This window comes from Brassica napus, unplaced genomic scaffold (genome assembly GCF_020379485.1).
Source record: "Brassica napus cultivar Da-Ae unplaced genomic scaffold, Da-Ae ScsIHWf_1921;HRSCAF=2565, whole genome shotgun sequence".
NCBI classification, from domain to species: domain Eukaryota; kingdom Viridiplantae; phylum Streptophyta; class Magnoliopsida; order Brassicales; family Brassicaceae; genus Brassica; species Brassica napus.
In genome coordinates, this window is record NW_026015339.1 from 120135 (window position 1) to 140221 (window position 20087).

At 31.3% G+C, this 20087-nt stretch overlaps 1 protein-coding gene across 1 annotated transcript; it reads left to right on the forward strand.

The window, feature by feature from the left end:
• The first annotated feature begins 1262 nt into the window (after positions 1 to 1262).
• LOC106436632 (protein PHLOEM PROTEIN 2-LIKE A1) lies at positions 1263 to 2732 on the forward strand. The gene is made up of 3 exons (XM_013877588.3): positions 1263 to 1552; positions 1806 to 1924; positions 2154 to 2732. Exons 1-3 carry the CDS (start codon positions 1373 to 1375, stop codon positions 2533 to 2535), a joined length of 681 nt encoding a protein of 226 aa, XP_013733042.2. The 5' UTR covers positions 1263 to 1372; the 3' UTR covers positions 2536 to 2732.
• Positions 2733 to 20087: the final 17355 nt, after the last annotated feature.

Here is a 20087-nt window from a genome sequence, read left to right on the forward strand (position 1 = left end):
TTTCTTAATTTTTGTGTAAAACCTTAAAACCCACAGAAAAAATATATAGCAATGCAGGAATATCTTTCTTTTTCTTGTGCACTTTTATAACAAAATTGAATGGATTATAGAGTAATGGAGTCAGCAATCTACTGGTAAAGTCTCAGACTCCAAAGGTATTTCATAACACATGCACAGTTTGATTTAGGCTAGCTAATGGACATGTAAATTTATCTTTTTGTAACAAAATTTATCTCTCTTTTCAGATTTAGTGTGTTCAAAGATAACTGTTTTTACTGTAAAATGGATAAAAATTAGTAGAAAATGTGTTTGGATTAATTTCCCTATGGCTAAATTGTAAGTTTTGTAACACTTTGTAACATAAAATTTATTTAATGAAGTTCTCCCAGACATGAGACAAGAATAAGAAACAGCAATAGAAAATACATTTCTGAACTCTTTTTCAGATTAAAGAAACGTTTGTTAAAATGAATTTAAAACAAAGTTAAAAATTGTATCAGACTGAAAAAATAGTTTTCTCTTTCTTTTTGTTCTTTCGTAATCTTCTGTTATATAAACACTATGCCAAAAACTTTATAAAAAATCTAATGTTAACCAAATCAAAAGAAAGACTGCAAACTTGTTGAACAGCTAGAAGCCTAGAAGTCTCTTATGTACCTAGCTCTAGAGCTCATAAATAAATTTTGATTTACAGTATTAGTGCTCTCCAATATACCACTTACTTTTAAGCACTAGTGTTGAGCTAAGTAGTATATATTCCTAAACAAAGAACTAGATAATATTCTTTATATTGACATGTTAGAATATATTCATTCGATCTACAGAAAACTCCATCAGTTATATTTTTAAAGTTAAAAGGCCAACGATTTTAAATGATTATTAATTTTCAAAAACTCGACCCTTTTTAGTTCAATGTATATTAATATTGACTATACTACCGTAATTTTAAATTAAAATATTTTAATCATTTGATAATCGGTGTTGCTAGTTCAATTGGCATAGCAAACCACCTCGCCATCTAAAAAGAAATAAAAAACATCTCAAAGTTCGAACACATACACCTTAGTTCGAACACCAACACCTTTGTTTCTTAGTGAACAAACAAAGTCCAACTTTCTGCGCGGTATGAGAACAGTTTAATTGATTTCCGGTTCGATATGCCCGGTTACTAATAAGAATCATAAAAAAAAAAGAGAGACGGAAATAAAGCATGACAAAATAGAATAAGTTCTTAAACCCCTTTCCCTACGTCTATATATTTAGAACAATTTATTTGTCAATTTGTAAACCGAGATACCACATCTAGAAAAACAAGTAAATTGCAAAGCTTTTTCAGCAAAGATAATTTGCTCAAAGACAGTTTACAAAGAAGATGTCTACCATTCAGGCAAGGTGGGTACCGATTCAATCTCCGGTGGAAGATAAGGCGATGAAACCACTTAACTATGAGACGAAGAAACCACATAACTATGAGACCATTCTCAGAGACGCAGATCTTCCAATCCCCCCTTCCACCGAACAACTACGTTCTGGTGTTCTCTTGAAAAAACTGGTTGGTGCTTCTTTCTTTTTTTTGCTCTACAATTTTCTTGAAGGTACATCCATATAATTTTAAAAAAATTAAAGATAATATATCATATAAGATAAGTACTGAATGACGAGATTAACAGTATCCAAATGTTAATTTTTTCGAAGGAAATGAAAATGGGATAAATCAATTAATTAATTCGTTTTTATTTTGTTAAAGCTCATTAAATTCACATGTTGTGAATCTTGTGATGATATTCTTATAAAATATTGAACAGATCAAATATTGGGTGGACGACAGAAACATCAATTGCTTCATGATCTTTCCAAGGAAACTCTCTATCACTTGGTCTGATGACCCCAACTATTGGACATGGCTTCCCAACGACTCACCAAAGTAAGATACGTGTAGTTTAACAACCCAGCACTATGAATAGTTTAACCACATGACCTGTACGTATTTCTATTAGAACTATTGAAAATATTTTTTTGGTCTTAGATTAATCGATCAAACTCGGAGAATTTATCGTACCGGTTAATCTATGTTACATATGCACCCTTCAACGGGTATTTATATTACTTTGTATTATTACTAACATATATAAACCGCCTGTGAATCTTAAAAGCGAGAAAGGTGTAGAAGCTGCGGAATTGAATAACGTGTGTTGGCTCGACATCACGGGCAAATTCGACACAAGTAATCTCACTCCTGGGATTACGTACGAGGTGGTCTTTAAGATGAAGCTAGAGGATCCTGCCTACGGATGGGACACGCCGGTGAACGTAAAGCTAGTGTTGCCTAACGGTAAGGACAAACCACAAGAGAAAAAAGTGAGTTTAAGAGAACAACCGAGGTATCAATGGGTCGATATTAAAGTCGGAGAGTTCAAGCATGAGAGAGATTCCGTCGGAGAGATCATCTTCTCAATGTATGAGCATGCGGCTGGTGTTTGGAAGAAAGGGCTCTTCCTCAAAGGTGTTGCTATTCGTCCCAAGTACAATAATTAATATGGGATATAAAAACATTTGAAGATCCATATACACCAGTGGATATTTTTTATTTATATTTCACATCATATATACCATATATATATGAGGAACGTCTGTGTGTATATATAATAAGGTTGATCTATCGTTTTATTACTTTAAATAACAACTTTGATGTTGGTGTTGAATAAAACCAAAACCGAAATTTGGTGTTGTAATGTTCTAAGTTTTAAATTCAAGTTTGAGTGCATGTATTCAATAAAAATGATCGATCAAAGAAAATTTATTATGGACCGGAAACTCGTGGTCAAGTGGCAAGGGGAAGGGCTTGAGATGTCAGCACATTTCAGGTTCGATGCACCTGCCATACGAAGCTAAGTCACATTTCTCTGGTCACTTTACACGGATATGAGCTACTGCATTTCGACCCATTTAAATATCTGGGAAATGGTCTATCCGTGGGCTGCACCTCCCTCCCGGGAATTAGGTCTATGTCTTTAATAGACCAGTTTTAACCCATTTTCGTAAAAAAAATGAAAATTTATTATGTATCTTGTTGGCCACCAGATAATTTAATTGCACTCCAGGAGCCACAGAATGGTCGGTTGACCTCGGTCGTCGGACACTGCGGTTAATTAAAAAAAAAAAAAATATATATATATATATATTGTATGAGAGCAAACAGTATAGATGTGAAATCGTTCGGATTTTTGTTTTAACCAAATGCAGAAAAAACAATGTATCCGAACAGATTTTTTTTTTATTTAGGATTTGATTGGTATGGTTGGTAGTCGAACGATTCAGTAGTAAGAATACTTAATTTGGATACAAAATGTGCCAGCCTTGTAAGGATAAGGTTCCATCTGTGGTAAATAGAGAGTTTTGAGACTGAATATTTCTGTGTTATTATTAATGAACAAAGGGGGTTCCTTATATAAGGATTACAAGATAAAGATAAAAGGAAAGTGTACATATCCTTATCCAAGAGGAAATAAGAAAACTACTAAAACATAGGAAAATGAAACTATCTATATCCTAAGTCGGCTAAGGCTTTGGCCGACTTTCTCTCCTCCTTGTGGCCGCGGTTGGGCTTGATGTGGCCGACGAGCTTTCTCTTCTTGTCTTGGTTAATGACAATCCACTCCATGATTTATAACACTCCTCCTTGGATGCCATAACCATACATAATTTGTAGTACGCTTCATGTTGCCTCGTTAAAACCTTATCAGGAAAACCCAGTGGGACAAAACCATGATGAAGGAAAAAGATTACAACACGCACTACTCCCCCTGATGTGAACCTCAGTGTAGGTTCTACATTCTACGCATCTTGGTGCGTGATATTTCCTGTATGTATAGGATGAGAGTATTCGGCCAAGTTCATTACTAAGCCGTAACTAGACCACTTCGACCTCTTAGGTCATTTCTCATGTTTTTTGACATCGAGTGTCCCGGTAAAGCATATGTGCTAAACAATATGAACTATATTGTCCTCGGAGATCACTATTTGGTCTTTGCAAATCGTGTTTGCATGTGTCCATGGTCTAGACGTGATCGTGTACTGTTAACTCTTTACTTTGGTCGGACAATAATAAGTACTTATGGACAATGTACTAGACATGGTTATCATGAACCTATGTCTCAATTTGGCCGATCCATGTTTGGATCATAGACCTCGTCTATACATGTCCACTACTTGTCTCATGAGTGTTCAAGATCAATGATCATTGCTGTGAGTTTATAATCTCTTATTATGGCTCTGCGGCCGAACATACTCATGGAAGTGGACATCGATTTCTTTGCCTTAGGCAGTACCATATTTATCTCGGACATCATAGTCCTTTATCCATCTCTTGATGGTATCTCATGACCTCTGTTGCTGTGGATTATATCACACACTGAAATATATATTATTAGGTCATAGATCTCGGCTCTCACAAGCTTATGGACTACAATACATTTGTATCCGGTTGATCTTTTGTCTTTACTAGCCCGTGATCAAGAAGAAGGGCCAGACACCTTTTAGTCTTAAAGCCAGACGCGTCTAGTAGAAGAGCTAGAAGTTCTTTGCTGAAGAGCCGGACGCCCTTAGACGGACAGAGTCGGACATCTTTAATTTGAAAGGTCGGGGCCAGACGCTTTTGGTCGGACACCCACATAGATTTATTCTATGCCTACTAACCTCTTTTAGGTTTAGTATAATCACAAGAAATTTTAAATATATGGACTGTATTGGATTGTCTTTTATACAACTCCAAGATCAATGATCATGCGTGATCAATTTCTTTTACATAATATATGCAGCTGCTTTATGTTTCAGTCCATGAATCAGCTTAGGAACAAAGCTGTTCTTTCATTTTATCCAGTGATCCATATGCTGCTTACTACATCATTGTATCTAATTTCTTTCTTATGACCAGATCATTGTCAATTTCGAAAATCTGTAGCAGCATCCACCACATAGGAGTTTATCTCCTTATAATCTGTTCCTTTGATCTCTGTGAGTACCTTGTGTAACAAGCTATAATCTAATGCTGTTAAGTAGGAAGACATGAACACTCTTAGACCTCGTGATCATGTGCCTTCTCTCACGGTTTCTTTATCTCACAAGATCCATCTATTTCACTGGTTGATCAGATGGCGTTTCTGTATATGTATATGGCCAATACGCTCATCTCTCCTTTAGATACTTTGAACATCCACATTTATCTTTCAATCTAATCTTTATTCTTTATGATTGTATGAGTACTCTTTCGTGGGTTCATGATCCTCGTTCATTTCTTTATGTTCAAGTGCTATAACTTTATGTATCTTTATACAAATGTGTGTGTGTGTCGACACTTTCATGTGGTTCCATTATGTTCCAGACATGATCTATAGATTTGAGATCTTATTATCCAGGACCTTTGTTACCTAGTAGCTTGGCGTCCCAAGACTACATGGTTTGGTACCTTAGATGTGTAGTTGCGCAGCCTTTTCTCAATGTCTGGTATGGTTTCTCTTATAATCTCGGATCTGTATTCTATGCACCATTCTTTTCTATCCGAGATTCCTTTATCTTATGGAACACTTGGTCTATCTTGTATAGACTCTATAGCAACTTGATTATGTCTCTTCTAGGACATTCATTTGGTGCTAAGCTGGTTAGTCATTTCTCGGGTCAGTGTCTGGCATTTCGATTAGCTTCTCAATTAGCTAGCTTTATAATCTTTCTTTGGACGTCTTAAATTATAATCTCTAGTCCGAGGATATTTGCCAAGACAATGATGGTTAAAACCATTCTTAATTTTAACATTCTTTATCCAGCTTGTAATCTTTCTCCTTTAATATTTGGATTCATTTGTTTCATGGAATCCGTACCTGGCCACTATTTGATTACCCATGTTTTGGCTCTCGGTCCTTTTGATTTTGTGGAGAAGATCTTATTCTTATATATTCTCAATCCTCTTCTGAGGTTCCATCTTAGACAGCACATATATGTATGTGGTGGTTTATTCAAAATCTCTTAAGATGGTGTATGTCTGGATTTTATGACCCGTATTCAATCTGAGATGGGAATATCTATGCTCACTTATATGGCCTGATGCATATGATCATATTATCATTCTATACATGTAAAACATAATGTCTCCAAGCTTATAGACTTTAGAATCTTAGTCTTATAGATAATGGCTTACATGGCCGATAACTTATAGGTAATAGCTTACTTGGCCAAACCTTTATAGGTAATGGAACGTGTGCGGCCAAGTCTGCATTATGCGGCCAAGTCACGACCAAGTCACGGCCGAGCCGTTTATTCTCATGGTCTCTTCAGCCGGGTAATGGCCTCTTTGGTTTGGACGTTTGTATCATGGCCTCTACGGCCGAGGAATGGTCTTTTATGGCCGAGTAATGACCGAGCCATATAACATGGTGTCTTAGACCATAGTGGTATACGAACTTGTAGTATTGATCATGGGTTTATCCTCTCTCCCCCTCATGACCATACTATAAGGTCGTGGTGCTTGGGACAATTAAGCCTAATGAGTTTCCCTTTGTGTACATGTTTCACAACGTGAGATCTTTTACGGGATCACTCTGTGCCTTTTCAATCTTTGCATCAAGTTTAGACTTTAGGATGGCTAATCCTTTCATGCCATATAGTGTAAAATTTCGTGGTGTTATCTCAATATGGTTACCACATCTCTTGCCTCTTTATCATACTGATCTGTAGCATAGTTTTGATCAGTAGAGATCATAGGTATAGTCTCGACTACTTTCTTTCAAGGTCTTAGGCGTTTTTCTTCTTAAAATCTAAAGGAACTTGTTTCCTTCCTTACCCATTGTTTCTACTTGGAAACCATACATTATAACTTCAATGGGTCACATGTTCTTTTGGGTGTGTATAATGCCTTTTAAGGTAATGCCTTAGCCATAGTTTCTTTACTATGCTTACTATACCCATTCATGATTTCTTACTTGGTTTTATGCCCTTTAGGCAACTCTTTAAAATCATTTATATGTTCAAGTAAGATCAGACAAGATAATGAATTCAAAATCAATTCTTATCATATATATATATATATATAAAATCGTGAAACATCAAAGCAAATCATAAAGCAATAAGACAAGTCGTATCGAAATTTAGTCCTTGAGACAATCAGAAGTCTCAAAGTCCATCTGGTCATCTTTAGCAATGTTGGAATCATTATCGGCCTCATATCCGGAATCGTGAACCATGTGAGCCTCCAGGTTCTTGTTCTTTAGACTTTCTTGGTAGAGCTCACATAAGTGCTTAGGGGTTCTACAGTTCTTGGCCCAATGGTTTCCCATTCCACATCTGTGACAAACGGATTTGGTCGAGTAAGACGGTTTGGATATGCCGCCTCGACCACGGCCATAACTACCTCGGCCACGGCCATAATTGGAACCACGACCACAGTTATTGTGGTTTCCTTTCCGGCCGGTCGAGTAGTTGTCTCGGCTGTTCGAGTAATTGTCACTGCCACGCCCCTTGTAACCACCACGGCCATTGCCGTGTGATCTCTTATTGTTTTGGACGTAATTTCACTTGTTGGGTTCTTTCTTTTCAACCTCATTTGCTTCCGGTAATGGTGCTGTTCCAACAGGTCTAGCTTCACTGTTCTTCATCAGGAGCTCATTGTTTGCCTCGGCCAGAAGCTGGCACGAGATCAGATCACTATATGTGGCGAAGCCTTTCATTCTGTACTGCTGTTGCAGTATCACATTCGATGAATGGAATGTAGAGTAAGTCTTCTCAAGTAACTCTTCTTCGGTTACTACTTCACCACAAAGTCTCAGCATCGAGACCGTCTTAAATAAGACTGAATTGTACTCATCCACCGACTTATAATCCAAGAATCTAAGATTCTTCCAGTAGTTTCTAGCCTTTGGAAATAACACCGTTTTCTGGTGATCATGTCTATGCTGTAAAGCATCCCAAAGTTCTAGTGGATTTTCCATCGTGATGTACTGATCTTTTAGACCTTCAATGAGGTGATGGCGTATAACACGTATAGCCATGTACCGATTCTTATTGGTCTCATTGTTGCCCTTGATGATAGTATCATCAAGTCCGTTTGACCTTAGAATGATCTTTGTATCTAGCGCCCACTGCAAGTATTTATCTCCGGAGAGATGAAGGGCTGCATAGTCTCTGTTTGAGATTTTCGACATCTGAATCACATCATCATTCAAAATTAAGTCTCACAATGTGATCATGTGGCCGCAAGATAATCAACAAGCTCGGCCACAAACATGTCTTACGCATTTATGAAAATCAAGCAATCTAATCGACCATGGTGCGAAACAATCATCAAGCCACACGGCCATGCAGTTCTACTTAATGCAAACGGTTTCAAGATTTTATAAACTACATGCTGGTCGATTCGTTTTAAACAGTATGAATGCAATCCATATTCAGATTCGAGTTTAAACAATCCTAGCAATCTTTCTAGGTGATCAAACAAACAATCAAGGTTCAAATCAAACAATTAAAACCGTTTTTCCAAATTAGGGTTTAATGGAACAACTTGATCTTAGATCAAGGGAGTTTGATTTGAGATTCAAAATCATTAAGACTTTGATTTTAATTGATCAATGGATCAATCTCGAATTATGGTTTAGGGGATCGGACTTATTCGATTTCCGATTTACTCATTTAGGGTTTGATCTATTTGTCCTTAGGCTTTCATCTTAGAGATTATATTTTAGGGTTTCAATCTTTACAAAACAACCAGATTCGATTTCTTGTTTTTCAGATTTCGAATTACCTTTATTTTGTAGGGTTGAAACGGACCACCAAAGTCAGATGAACCTCTAGTTGCACACGGACGCGAGCTGGCTCCTTATCCGGTCGCAAGCTGGGACGGGACGCGAGCTGTCGGTGATACGAACGTGGGCTGGCTCTGTTGAGAACAGGAAGCTGCGAATGTCTAGGATCAGGAACGATTAAGGGCTTTAGCTGATCAGGTGTTTGCAAGCCGGAACGGAAGCAAAAACAAGTTAGGGTTCTTCGGGATTAGATCTTTGTACCAACTCCTCTCAGCTCATGAAATAAAAACAAGGAGTATTAGATTACATGAACACCATAATCTGAACAAGATATCATCAGACAACTAAGGTATGATAAACTTATCTTTCACAGGATTTGAATTTGGCTAGAAAATCTTGTTGGTTCGGATTAGGGTTCCAAAAGACCAAGACGGCGCCGCGTATTGTTTCTGCGAGTGTGGGCGCGTCTGAGATTGGATCGACGAACGGTTTGCGCTGATGGATTCGTCTCGTCAAGAGCTTTAATTTTATATGTGGCTCGCCGTCTGATTCCACAGGGTTGGAGAGATTCCACAGGGTTGGAGAGATCGATCGATTTTAAGTTACGTCTGGTTTAGGGTTTATGTGTGACGGATTTTAGGTTAGGTTTTGTCTCAGGGTTTTGGAGTCTATCGTGCTGATAACGTGTTGTAAATAGAGAGTTTTGAGACTGAATATTTCTGTGTTATTATTAATGAACAAATGGGGTTCCTTATATAAGGATTACAAGATAAAGATAAAAGGAAAGTGTACATATCCTTATCTAAGAGGAAATAAGAAAACTACTAAAACATAGGAAAAGGAAACTGTCTATATCCTAAGTCGGCTAAGGCTTTGGCCGACTCTCTCTCCTCCTTGTGGCCGCGGTTGGGCTTGATGTGGTCGACGGGCTTTTACCTCTTGTTTTGGTTAATGGCAATCCACTCTATGATTTATAACACGATCCTGTATCAATAAAGAAAAAAAAAAAGTGAACATCAATGCAACCACCAAAGTTAATGCTTATATAGGAGCTGCATTTTTTATAAAAAATATTCGCACGCATCATGTTTTTTTTTTTGAAGAAACAAAAATGACAAATATCATCAATTTAAAAACTCATTTACGAGTAACCTTATATATTAAAACAGAAGTCACAACTTTGATTTATGTGTGATTTTTTTTAAAAATGGACCTAATGAACCTATTCCTAGAAAGTCATGTTACATTTAATATCTAATCTTATCATTTAAATTTTGGGCCTACCAAAATTTTTTATTGGACTATCAATAATTGGATTTAAACAATAGATAATTCATTAGATTTATAGATAGTATAAATTAAATAGATATAATTTAATGTTGTAATATTATACCTCTATATGCTAAATATTTAAATATTTGTCGATTTTAACTTTTAAAATTATAAAATTTTTTTTTTAAAATAACAAAAATCATATTATCTAACAATGATTAATCTTTACTACCTTAAACCAATGAAAACAAATTTTAAACTATATAGTTTATTTTAAAAATTAAACAAAAACTAAATATTTAATTATTTACTCGATAATATAAATCTATGAAGCAAAAAGTTTAATTTTTTAAAAACTTTATAAATTTGTGAAATGTTACAATATCTTTGAATATGACAATAAATAAATATTTTTACTAATCTTTTTATATATAGTTACGATCTTAATAATGAAAAAATAATCCGAAAATATATATATATAGAATGAGATACAAATACATTGTGAAAGTTTGAAACAATCTATTCAATGAAAAAAAATAGAGTAAACTTATTATGTTTTAAAAATTGGTAGACACATATATATTATAATATATACCAATTTAAAATTGAAAACAAAATATTTATATAAAAATAAATGAAAACAAAAACCAGATATAGTATTACTTATACGGGGAAACAGCTTATCTAGAACTTTTTTACCTGTTGACAAGAATTTATTTTCCAAATTAAAAAGTATAAAAAGTCATGTACCTTAATTAAACTAGTTAAAGCATATCAACAAAAAGTTACAAATGATGGGACAATGAAGATAGTGTTGAGTAACCACGAGACTCTCAGTAATGTGACCATGAAGGTTCAACCAAACAACTGCCTGATCCATTGCGCACGACACAATTACTGAAGTCACCTGGTTGACGTGTTCAATGCAGAACCTATTCCTAGCTTTCCATATTTGCCACAGCAAATTCTCATCAGTTTTTTTTTTTTTTTTTTTTTTTTTTTGTAACCACGGGTTTCCGGCGACAGTGGTCAACCGACTATTCCCGCGAGGTCCACGGCACTCCACGTATTCTTGGGATTTAACCCTAGCCCGGGTGGCCAGCGGGACTCGAACTGCGGGTACCGTATTGGGAGTTTTCCCTCAAGTACCACTAGCCCAAGGCCGCTGGTTAATTCTCATCAGTTCTAAAAAAAGAATATCGTCAATATTCTAAAAGCCAAAAAACACTATATAACTACGAGGCCATTTTTACAAAAGAAGAACTACGAAGCCATTATTGACAAAAGAAAACTTACAAAGCCATGCTACAATATACAGACCCTCCTCCCGTAAAAAAAGATGATGAATAAGTGAAGAACACCCAAAAACAATGAGAAAAAGAGAGAATAGAAAATGTTGTTAGATAGAAAAAGAGTAAATGAAAGATTTTTCTTTAGATTTATTATTCTGGCATACATTTGAATGTATAGACTGAAAAGACAAAATAAATGAATAAACAAAGGATAGAACGGATAACTTCCAAATGCTCCAAGATTTAAATTCAAATTATCTTTCTCGTGACGGTCGTGTGGATGGATTCTCGTGGATGGATTGTCGTGGAAATAACTCGTTGTGAATGGGTAAGATGTGGATGAGTTGACTTAGACCATGCAATGATTTATTTTTCCTTTAATCATGTCTTCTTCATTCCAATAATTCAGCCACTGCTTTTTCTTTCTTCATTCCAACATTCTCCCTCGAACTTGAACATAAGATATAGTTAAACTCGGAAAAGCCATATAACACATCCAAAATGTTTCTCACTCCTCTAGAAGCTTCCCCAATGTCTTTCTTGGCTCATGGAGGTTATCTTGGGTGAGGCAAGATATAGAATGGCATCCATGTTCATGCATCCACCTGAATGCATACACATGCATGCATCCACTCTCCGTAACCTCTTCTTCTCTTCAACTCTTTTTTATCTCTTTATGTTCAATACTTCCTTCCACGACGTCGTTTGTTGACAAGTTATACCCTTTGATGGCATTTTCTTGAAGCACAAGAAACGCTACAATAAAACATCACCTTTTTAACACTTAATCCGTCATTCTAATAAAAAGTTCATGACCAAACTAGTCATACATAGATGCAGAAAACACATACTGCAGAAAAATTAATCTATATCTATACTATTAAAAGTGAAGGAGTTTTAAAAAATCTACTTATAAAAAGTTGTTGGACCTGTTAGTTATTAACTTAAACCATTATCTACGACCATCGTCTTATACTTTCTAAAATAATGTTTATAATACTTTCCTTAACCGTGAATTCAAGCCGGTTTGTATTATATACATTAGTCAAAACAATAATTGATTCATGCACAGACGATTATTCACAGCTTGGACTACACTGCATGTATATAATATACTACTAATCATTTTTAACATACACCTAATATTAGTCTCATACTACTATTTAATTAGCACAATCGATCATTTGTTGTTCATTTGCAACATAATCTGGAGTAAAAGAATTGGAAAATAAATATTTATGAAAACTAACATAATGACACCAAATATTATTTTATTAAACCTATGTATCAATATTCAAAATAGATCATTCAAATATCATGCATATTTTCAATACAAACCAAAACTTTATATCCTAAATATATATCATTTACATATTTGAATATTATTTTTCGCGTATAATATTATTCATCAATCAAAAATTAATATATATACAAAGATTAAAAATATTATTTATTTTGTTATTTTATACATAAAATTGATATAAAAATTATGAGTGTTTAAGGGTATTTTAAAATTTATCATAAAAATTAAATTTTAAATGTAAAATAAAGTATAAACTTATGATATGTTATCAATAATTAAAATAAACTAATAGTATCATATCAATAAGTTTTTTTATATTGTCATTTTTAGTTGAATGCCATGATAAAAATTTCATCAAAATCTAAGGAATCACAAGTTTATACAGTATTAAAAATTATATGAGCAATGCAACTAAAAAATAAAAAATGTTATCATATATTTTATGTTTTTATTGGATCAATGGTATCAGATCGCGGGTTAATAGCGAATTTTTGAGTTTTTATCGGAGTTTATCTTATTTTTAATTAATGATTTTTTCATTAAATCTGAACAGAATTATATACAAGGTATTGAATCTAAGGATTCAACCACGGGTCTGAATCATATATTTTTTAAACCCAAACATTATTATAGAACAATTTTTAAATTATTTTTATTAATAAATGAAAAACAGACCCGCGCTTTCTAAGCGCGGATAAAAATCTAGTAACTATTAAAGATGGATCAATATCAGTAGGTACCATTTAAATGGGAGAGATATTCATACCCCTCAATTTTTTTTTATAAATTACTAGATTTTTTAACCGCGCTACACGCGGATAAGATATTACATGTATTTCTCAATTCTAAAAAAAATAATGTATAGTATTGTATTACATTATTTAAAGAATATAAAATTAGACTACATAACTTAAATATATTTTTAAAATTTTCTATGTGGAAATCATTATGTTGTTTGATTATTGTACTTGATTCACATATTTGCATAGATATTTGTGATAGATGAATAACTATATTTTTATTATCAGTAAATAATATATATTTATTATATACTTTAAGAAAAATGAAATTATTTACTTTTTAAACAAACTTGCCTCATGTTGGGGATTCGGTTATAGACATATCATATTTGAAGGAGACATTTTTACAGTTATCAATCTTCTTAACAGTCAAGAAACAAATCTGAATATCAAAACAATATCTCATACGATCTCTTTATGGAATAACTGCTCTGAAGAAATTGAATTTAGGCATCAAAAAGGACTGGAAATGGATGTGCAGATGTGTTATCTAAGTCAGCTTTACAAAGTACTATTCGTAGTTCATATATCATTTATGTCCATCCTATTTTTTGTCCATCCTTTCTTAAACATCTTGAAATAACTAATGCTAATTAATAATAAACTTTTGGCTGGCAAAAAAAAATCAAATTTGTCTAATTATCGCTTAATTTTTCTAACTGATATATGTATTTCTCAATTCTAAAAAAATAATTTATAATATTGTATTACATTATCTAAAGAATATAAAATAAGACTACATAACATAAATATATTTTAAAATTTTTCTTTGTGGAAATCATTATGTTGTTTGATTGTTGTACTTGATTCACATATTTGCATAGATATTTGTGATATATGAATAACTATATTTTTCTTATCGGTAAATAATATATATTTATTATATAATATAAGAAAAATGAAATTATTTACTTTTTAAACAAACTTGTCTCATGTTGGGGACTCGGTTATAGGCATATTATATCTGAAGGAGACATTTTTACAGTTATCAATCTTCTTAACAGTCAAGAAATAAATCTGAATATCGAAACAATATCTCATACGATCTCTTTGTAGAATAACTGCTCTGAAGAAATTGAATTTAGGCATCAAAAACGACTGAAAATGGATGTGCAGATATGTTATCTAAGTCAGCTTTACAAAGTACTATTCATAGTTCATATATCATTTATGTCCATCCTATTTTTTTGTCCATCATTTCTTAAACATTTTGAAATAACTGATGCTAATTAATAATAAACTTTTGGCTGGCAAAAAAAATCAAATTTGTTTAATTATCGCTTAAATATTTTATTAATATTGTCTAAGAAGCTTTCAAGTGTTATCATAGTTTAATTTTTATTAGTTTTTTTTTTTGTTAATTTTTAGAGTTTTTTGCATTTAAGCTTTTTTTCCATATTAAGCTTCTATTTCTTTCACAGAATTGAAATATATATATGTCATAAAAATTACCATCAAATAAGTTTTACTTATTTATTATTTTGTTTTTTAATGAGAATACACTTTTTAAATTATTTAATTTAAAATAAAATTATATATTAATTTGCTGTATTCAAACAATTTGATTGATTTAATTTATTTGCTTTGGTGGATAATTTAAAAAGTTTTCATATGAATCGGGGAAAGCAAGCTTATGTTGTTATATTATATTTATTTGTGTATATAGAATCAATATATAATGCTAGTGTAATAAAGAAAGAACAATATTTTTTTGTAACTTCAAAAAGATACATTATTACAATTTGAAATTAATCAAAATTGAATAAAATGGTAATTAAATATTTGTAAATCTAATTTTTTTTTTTATCTTGTTTAGTTGGAATCTGAAGAAAAGAAATCGATAGGTTAAACAAATGTTTCAAAATTTGTTGTGTTATTGTTTCGTCAAAATTGTACAAAAATCTATGCTTTTTCATATTTGTCACGAAAATTTATGTGTTAAACTTACTTTTACAAAATTCTTAACTTTGTCATGAAAACAAAAATCTATGCTTTTTCAAATTTGTCAATGTTCTCACACTTTCAAAGAATATATTAGGTTAGTCACTTACTTTTTTTTTTAAAAAACAAAGTATCGGAGTCTTGAAAGTTGAATTCATATTATTGTAACTGTACATAAGAGTTTGTGATTACATACTTAGTGATTCTTGTATATGTGTCCAAGAAAGTTTCAATGGCTTAGTGGTAACTGCCTTATATTTACGTCATACTAACCCGGGTTTGATCCTTTCTTTTGCATTGTTTTTTCATTTTTTACGAAAAAATAAATGAGATGACGTGGCAACTTCGGGCTCCCTGATTGGTTGATTTCCCTATCCTACGTGGACACTCTCTCCATGGTTTATATTTGCCTTTTTAGTATTGTATCAAAAAGGACTGGAAATGGATGTGCGGATATGTTATCTAAGTCAGCTTTACAAAGTACTATTCATAGTTCACATATCATTTATGTTCATCCTATTTTTTTTTCCATCCATTCTTAAACATCTTGAAATACTTGATGTTAATTAATAATAACCTTTTGGTTAGCTAAAAAAATCAAATTTGTCTAATTATCGCTTAAATATTTTATTAATATTGTCTAAGAAGCTTTCAAGTGATATCATAGTTTAATTTTTATTAGTTTTTTTTGTTAATTTTTTGAGCTTTTTGTATTTAAGATTTTTTTCCATATTAAGCTTCTATTTCTTTCACAGAATTGATATATATATATATATATATATATATGTCATAAAAATTACCATCAAATCAGTTTTACTTATTTATTATTTTGTTTTTAATGAAAATACACTTTTTAAATAATTTAATTTAAAATAAAATTATATATTAATTTTCTGTATTCTAACAATTTAATTGATTTAATTTATTTGATTTTGTGGATAACTTTAAGGGTCTGGCTGGTGACCATTCTAGAAACAAGAGGAACAAATAGAAAAGTAACATAGAGGAACAAAATTGCAGGAATGAAAAGGAATGGTTGTTCCATCCCATATTTAACAAGGAATTAATTTGTTCTTTATTTCTCTACAAAAAAAGGAATGGTAGGGAATGAAAAGGAAAAATTATTCCTTATAAATGGTGATTTTTTTAAGGAATGTTAGGGAATGCATTTGTTCCTCGTCGTTCCTTGGTCACCATTCATAACCAAAAAGTTTTCATATGAATCGGGGAAGGCAAGCTTATGTTGTTTTATTATATTTATTTTTGTATATAGAATCTATATATAATGCTAGTGTAATAAAGAAAGAACAATATTTTTTTGTAACTTCAAAAAGATCAATATTTTTTTGTAACTTCAAAAAGGTACATTATTACAATTTGTAATTAATCAGAATTGAATAAAATGGTAATTACATATTTGTAAATCTAATTGTTTTTTATCTTGTTTAGTTGGATTCTCATGAAAAAAAATCGATAGGTTAAACAAATGTTTCAAAATTTGTTGTGTTATTGTTTTGTCTATAAATTACAAAATTTATTGAATTGATATATTTAATTATTGCACCCTTAAATAATATTTTATTAAGACATTAGATAACTATGTTTTGAGTTGTTTTGTCAAAATTGTACAAAAATCTATACTTTATCATATTTGTCACGAAAATTTATATGTTAAACTTACTTTTACAAAATTCTTAACTTTGTCACGAAAACAAAAATCTATACTTTTTCATATTTGTCAATGTTCTCACACTTTCAAAGAATATATTAGCTTAGTCACTTACTTTTTTTTTTTACAAAACAAAGTATTGGAGTCTTGAAAGTTGAATTCATATTATTTTAACTGTACATAAGAGATTGTGATTACATACTTAGTGATTCTTGTGTATGTGTCCAAGAAAGTTTCAATGGCTTAGTGGTAACTGCCCTATATTTATGTCATACTAATCCGGGTTCGATCCTTTCCTTTGCATTGTTTTTTCATTTTTTACGAAAAAATAAATGAGATGACATGGCAACTTCGGGCTCTCTGATTGGTTGATTTTCTTATCCTACGTGGACACTCTCTCCATGGCTTATATTTGCCTTATTCTTTGTGGAAATCATTATGTTGTTTGATTGTTGTACTTGATTCACATATTTGCATAGATATTTGTGATAGATGAATAACTATATTTTTATTATCAGTAAATAATATATATTTATTATATAATATAAGAAAAATGAAAATATTTACTTTTTAAACAAACTTGTCTCATGTTGGGGATTCGGTTATAGACATATCATATTTGAAGGAGACATTTTTACAGTTATCAATCTTCTTAACAGTCAAGAAACAAATCTGAATATCAAAACAATATCTCATACGATCTCTTTATGGAATAACTGCTCTGAAGAAATTGAATATAGGCTTCAAAAAGGACTGGAAATGGATGAGCAGATGTGTTATCTAAGTTAGCTTTACAAAGTACTATTCATAGTTCATATATCATTTATGTCCATCCTATTTTTTTGTCAATCCTTTCTTAAACATCTTGAAATAACTAATGCTAATTAATAATAAACTTTTGGGTGGCAAAAAAAAAATCAAATTTGTCTAATTATCGCTTAATTTTTCTAACTGATATATGTATTTCTCAATTCTAAAAAAAATAATGTATAATATTGTATTACATTATTAAAAGAATATAAAATAAGGCTACATAACATAAATATATTTTAAAAAATTTCTTTGTGGAAATCATTATGTTGTTTGATTGTTGTACTTGATTCACATATTTGCATAAATATTTGTGATATATGAATAATTATATTTTTATTATCAGTAAATAATATATATTTATTATATAATATAAGAAAAATGAAATTATTTACTTTTTAAACAAACTTGTCTCATGTTGGGAACTCGGTTATAGGCATATCATATCTGAAGGAGACATTTTTACAGTTATCAATCTTCTTAACAGTCAAGAAACAAATGTGAATATCAAAACAATATCTCATAAGATCTCTTTGTAAAATAACTGATCTGAAGAAATTGAATTTAGGCATCAAAAAGGACTGGAAATGGATATGCAGATATGTTATCTAAGTCAGCTTTACAAAGTACTATTCATAGTTCATATATCATTTATACCCATCCTATTTTTTTGTCCATCGTTTCTTAAACATCTTGAAATAACTGATGCTAATTAATAATAAACTTTTGGCTGGAAAAAAAAATCAAATTTGTCTAATTATCGCTTAAATATTTTATTAATATTGTCTAAGAAGCTTTCAAGTGATATCATAGTTTAATTTTTATTAGTTTTTTTTGTTAAATTTTAGAGTTTTTTGTATTTAAGATTTTTTTCCATATTAGGCTTCTATTTCTTTCACAGAATTGATATATATATATATATATATGTCATAAAAATTACCATCATATCAGTTTTACTTATTTATTATTTTGTTTTTAATGAAAATACACTTTTAAAATAATTTAATTTAAAATAAAATTATATATTAATTTGCTGTATTCTAACAATTGATTGATTTAATTTATTTGCTTTGGTGGATAACTTAAAAAGTTGTCATATAAATCGGGGAAAACAAGCTTAAGTTGTTATATTATATTTATTTGTGTATATAGAATCTATATATAATGCTAGTGTAATAAAGAAAGAACAGTATTTTTTGTAACTTCATAAAGATACATTATTACAATTTGAAATTAATAAAAATTGAATAAAATGGAAATTTAATATTTGTAAATCTAATTTTTTTTATCTTGTTTAGTTGGATTCTCATGAAAAGAAATCGATAGGTTAAACAATTTTTTCAAAATTTGTTGTGTTATTATTTTGTCAAAATTGTACAAAAATCTATGTTTTTTCATATTTGTCACGAAATTTATATGTTAAACTTACTTTTACAAAATTCTTAACTTTGTCACGAAAACAAAAATCTATACTTTTTCATATTTGCCAATGTTCTCACACTTTCAAAGAATATATTAGCTTAGTCACTTACTATTTTTTTTTACAAAACAAAGTATTGGAGTCTTCAAAGTTGAATTCATATTATTGTAACTGTACATAAGAGTTTGTGATTACATACTTAGTGATTCTTGTATATGTGTTCAAGAAAGTTTCAATGGCTTAGTGGTAACTGCCCTATATTTACGTCATACTAACCCGGGTTCGATCATTTCCTTTGCATTGTTTTTTCATTTTTTACGAAAAAATAAATGAGATGACGTGGCAACTTCGGGCTCCCTGATTGGTTGATTTCCCTATCCTACGTGGACACCCTCTCCATGGCTTATATTTGCCTTTTAGTATTGTATCAAAAAGGACTGGAAATGAATGTGCGGATATGTTATCTAAGTCAGCTTTATAAAGTACTATTTATAGTTCATATATCATTTATATCCATCCTATTTTTTTGTCCATCCTTTCTTAAACATCTTGAAATAACTGATGTTAATTAAATATAAACTTTTTGCTGGCAAAAAAAAATCAAATTTGTCTAATTATCGCTTAAATATTTTATTAATATTGTCTAAGAAGCTTTCAAGTGATATCATAGTTTAATTTTTATTAGTTTTTGTTTTGTTAATTTTTAGAGTTTTTTGTATTTCAGATTTTTTTCCATATTAAGCTTTTATTTCTTTCACAGAATTGATATATATATATATGTCATAAAAATTACC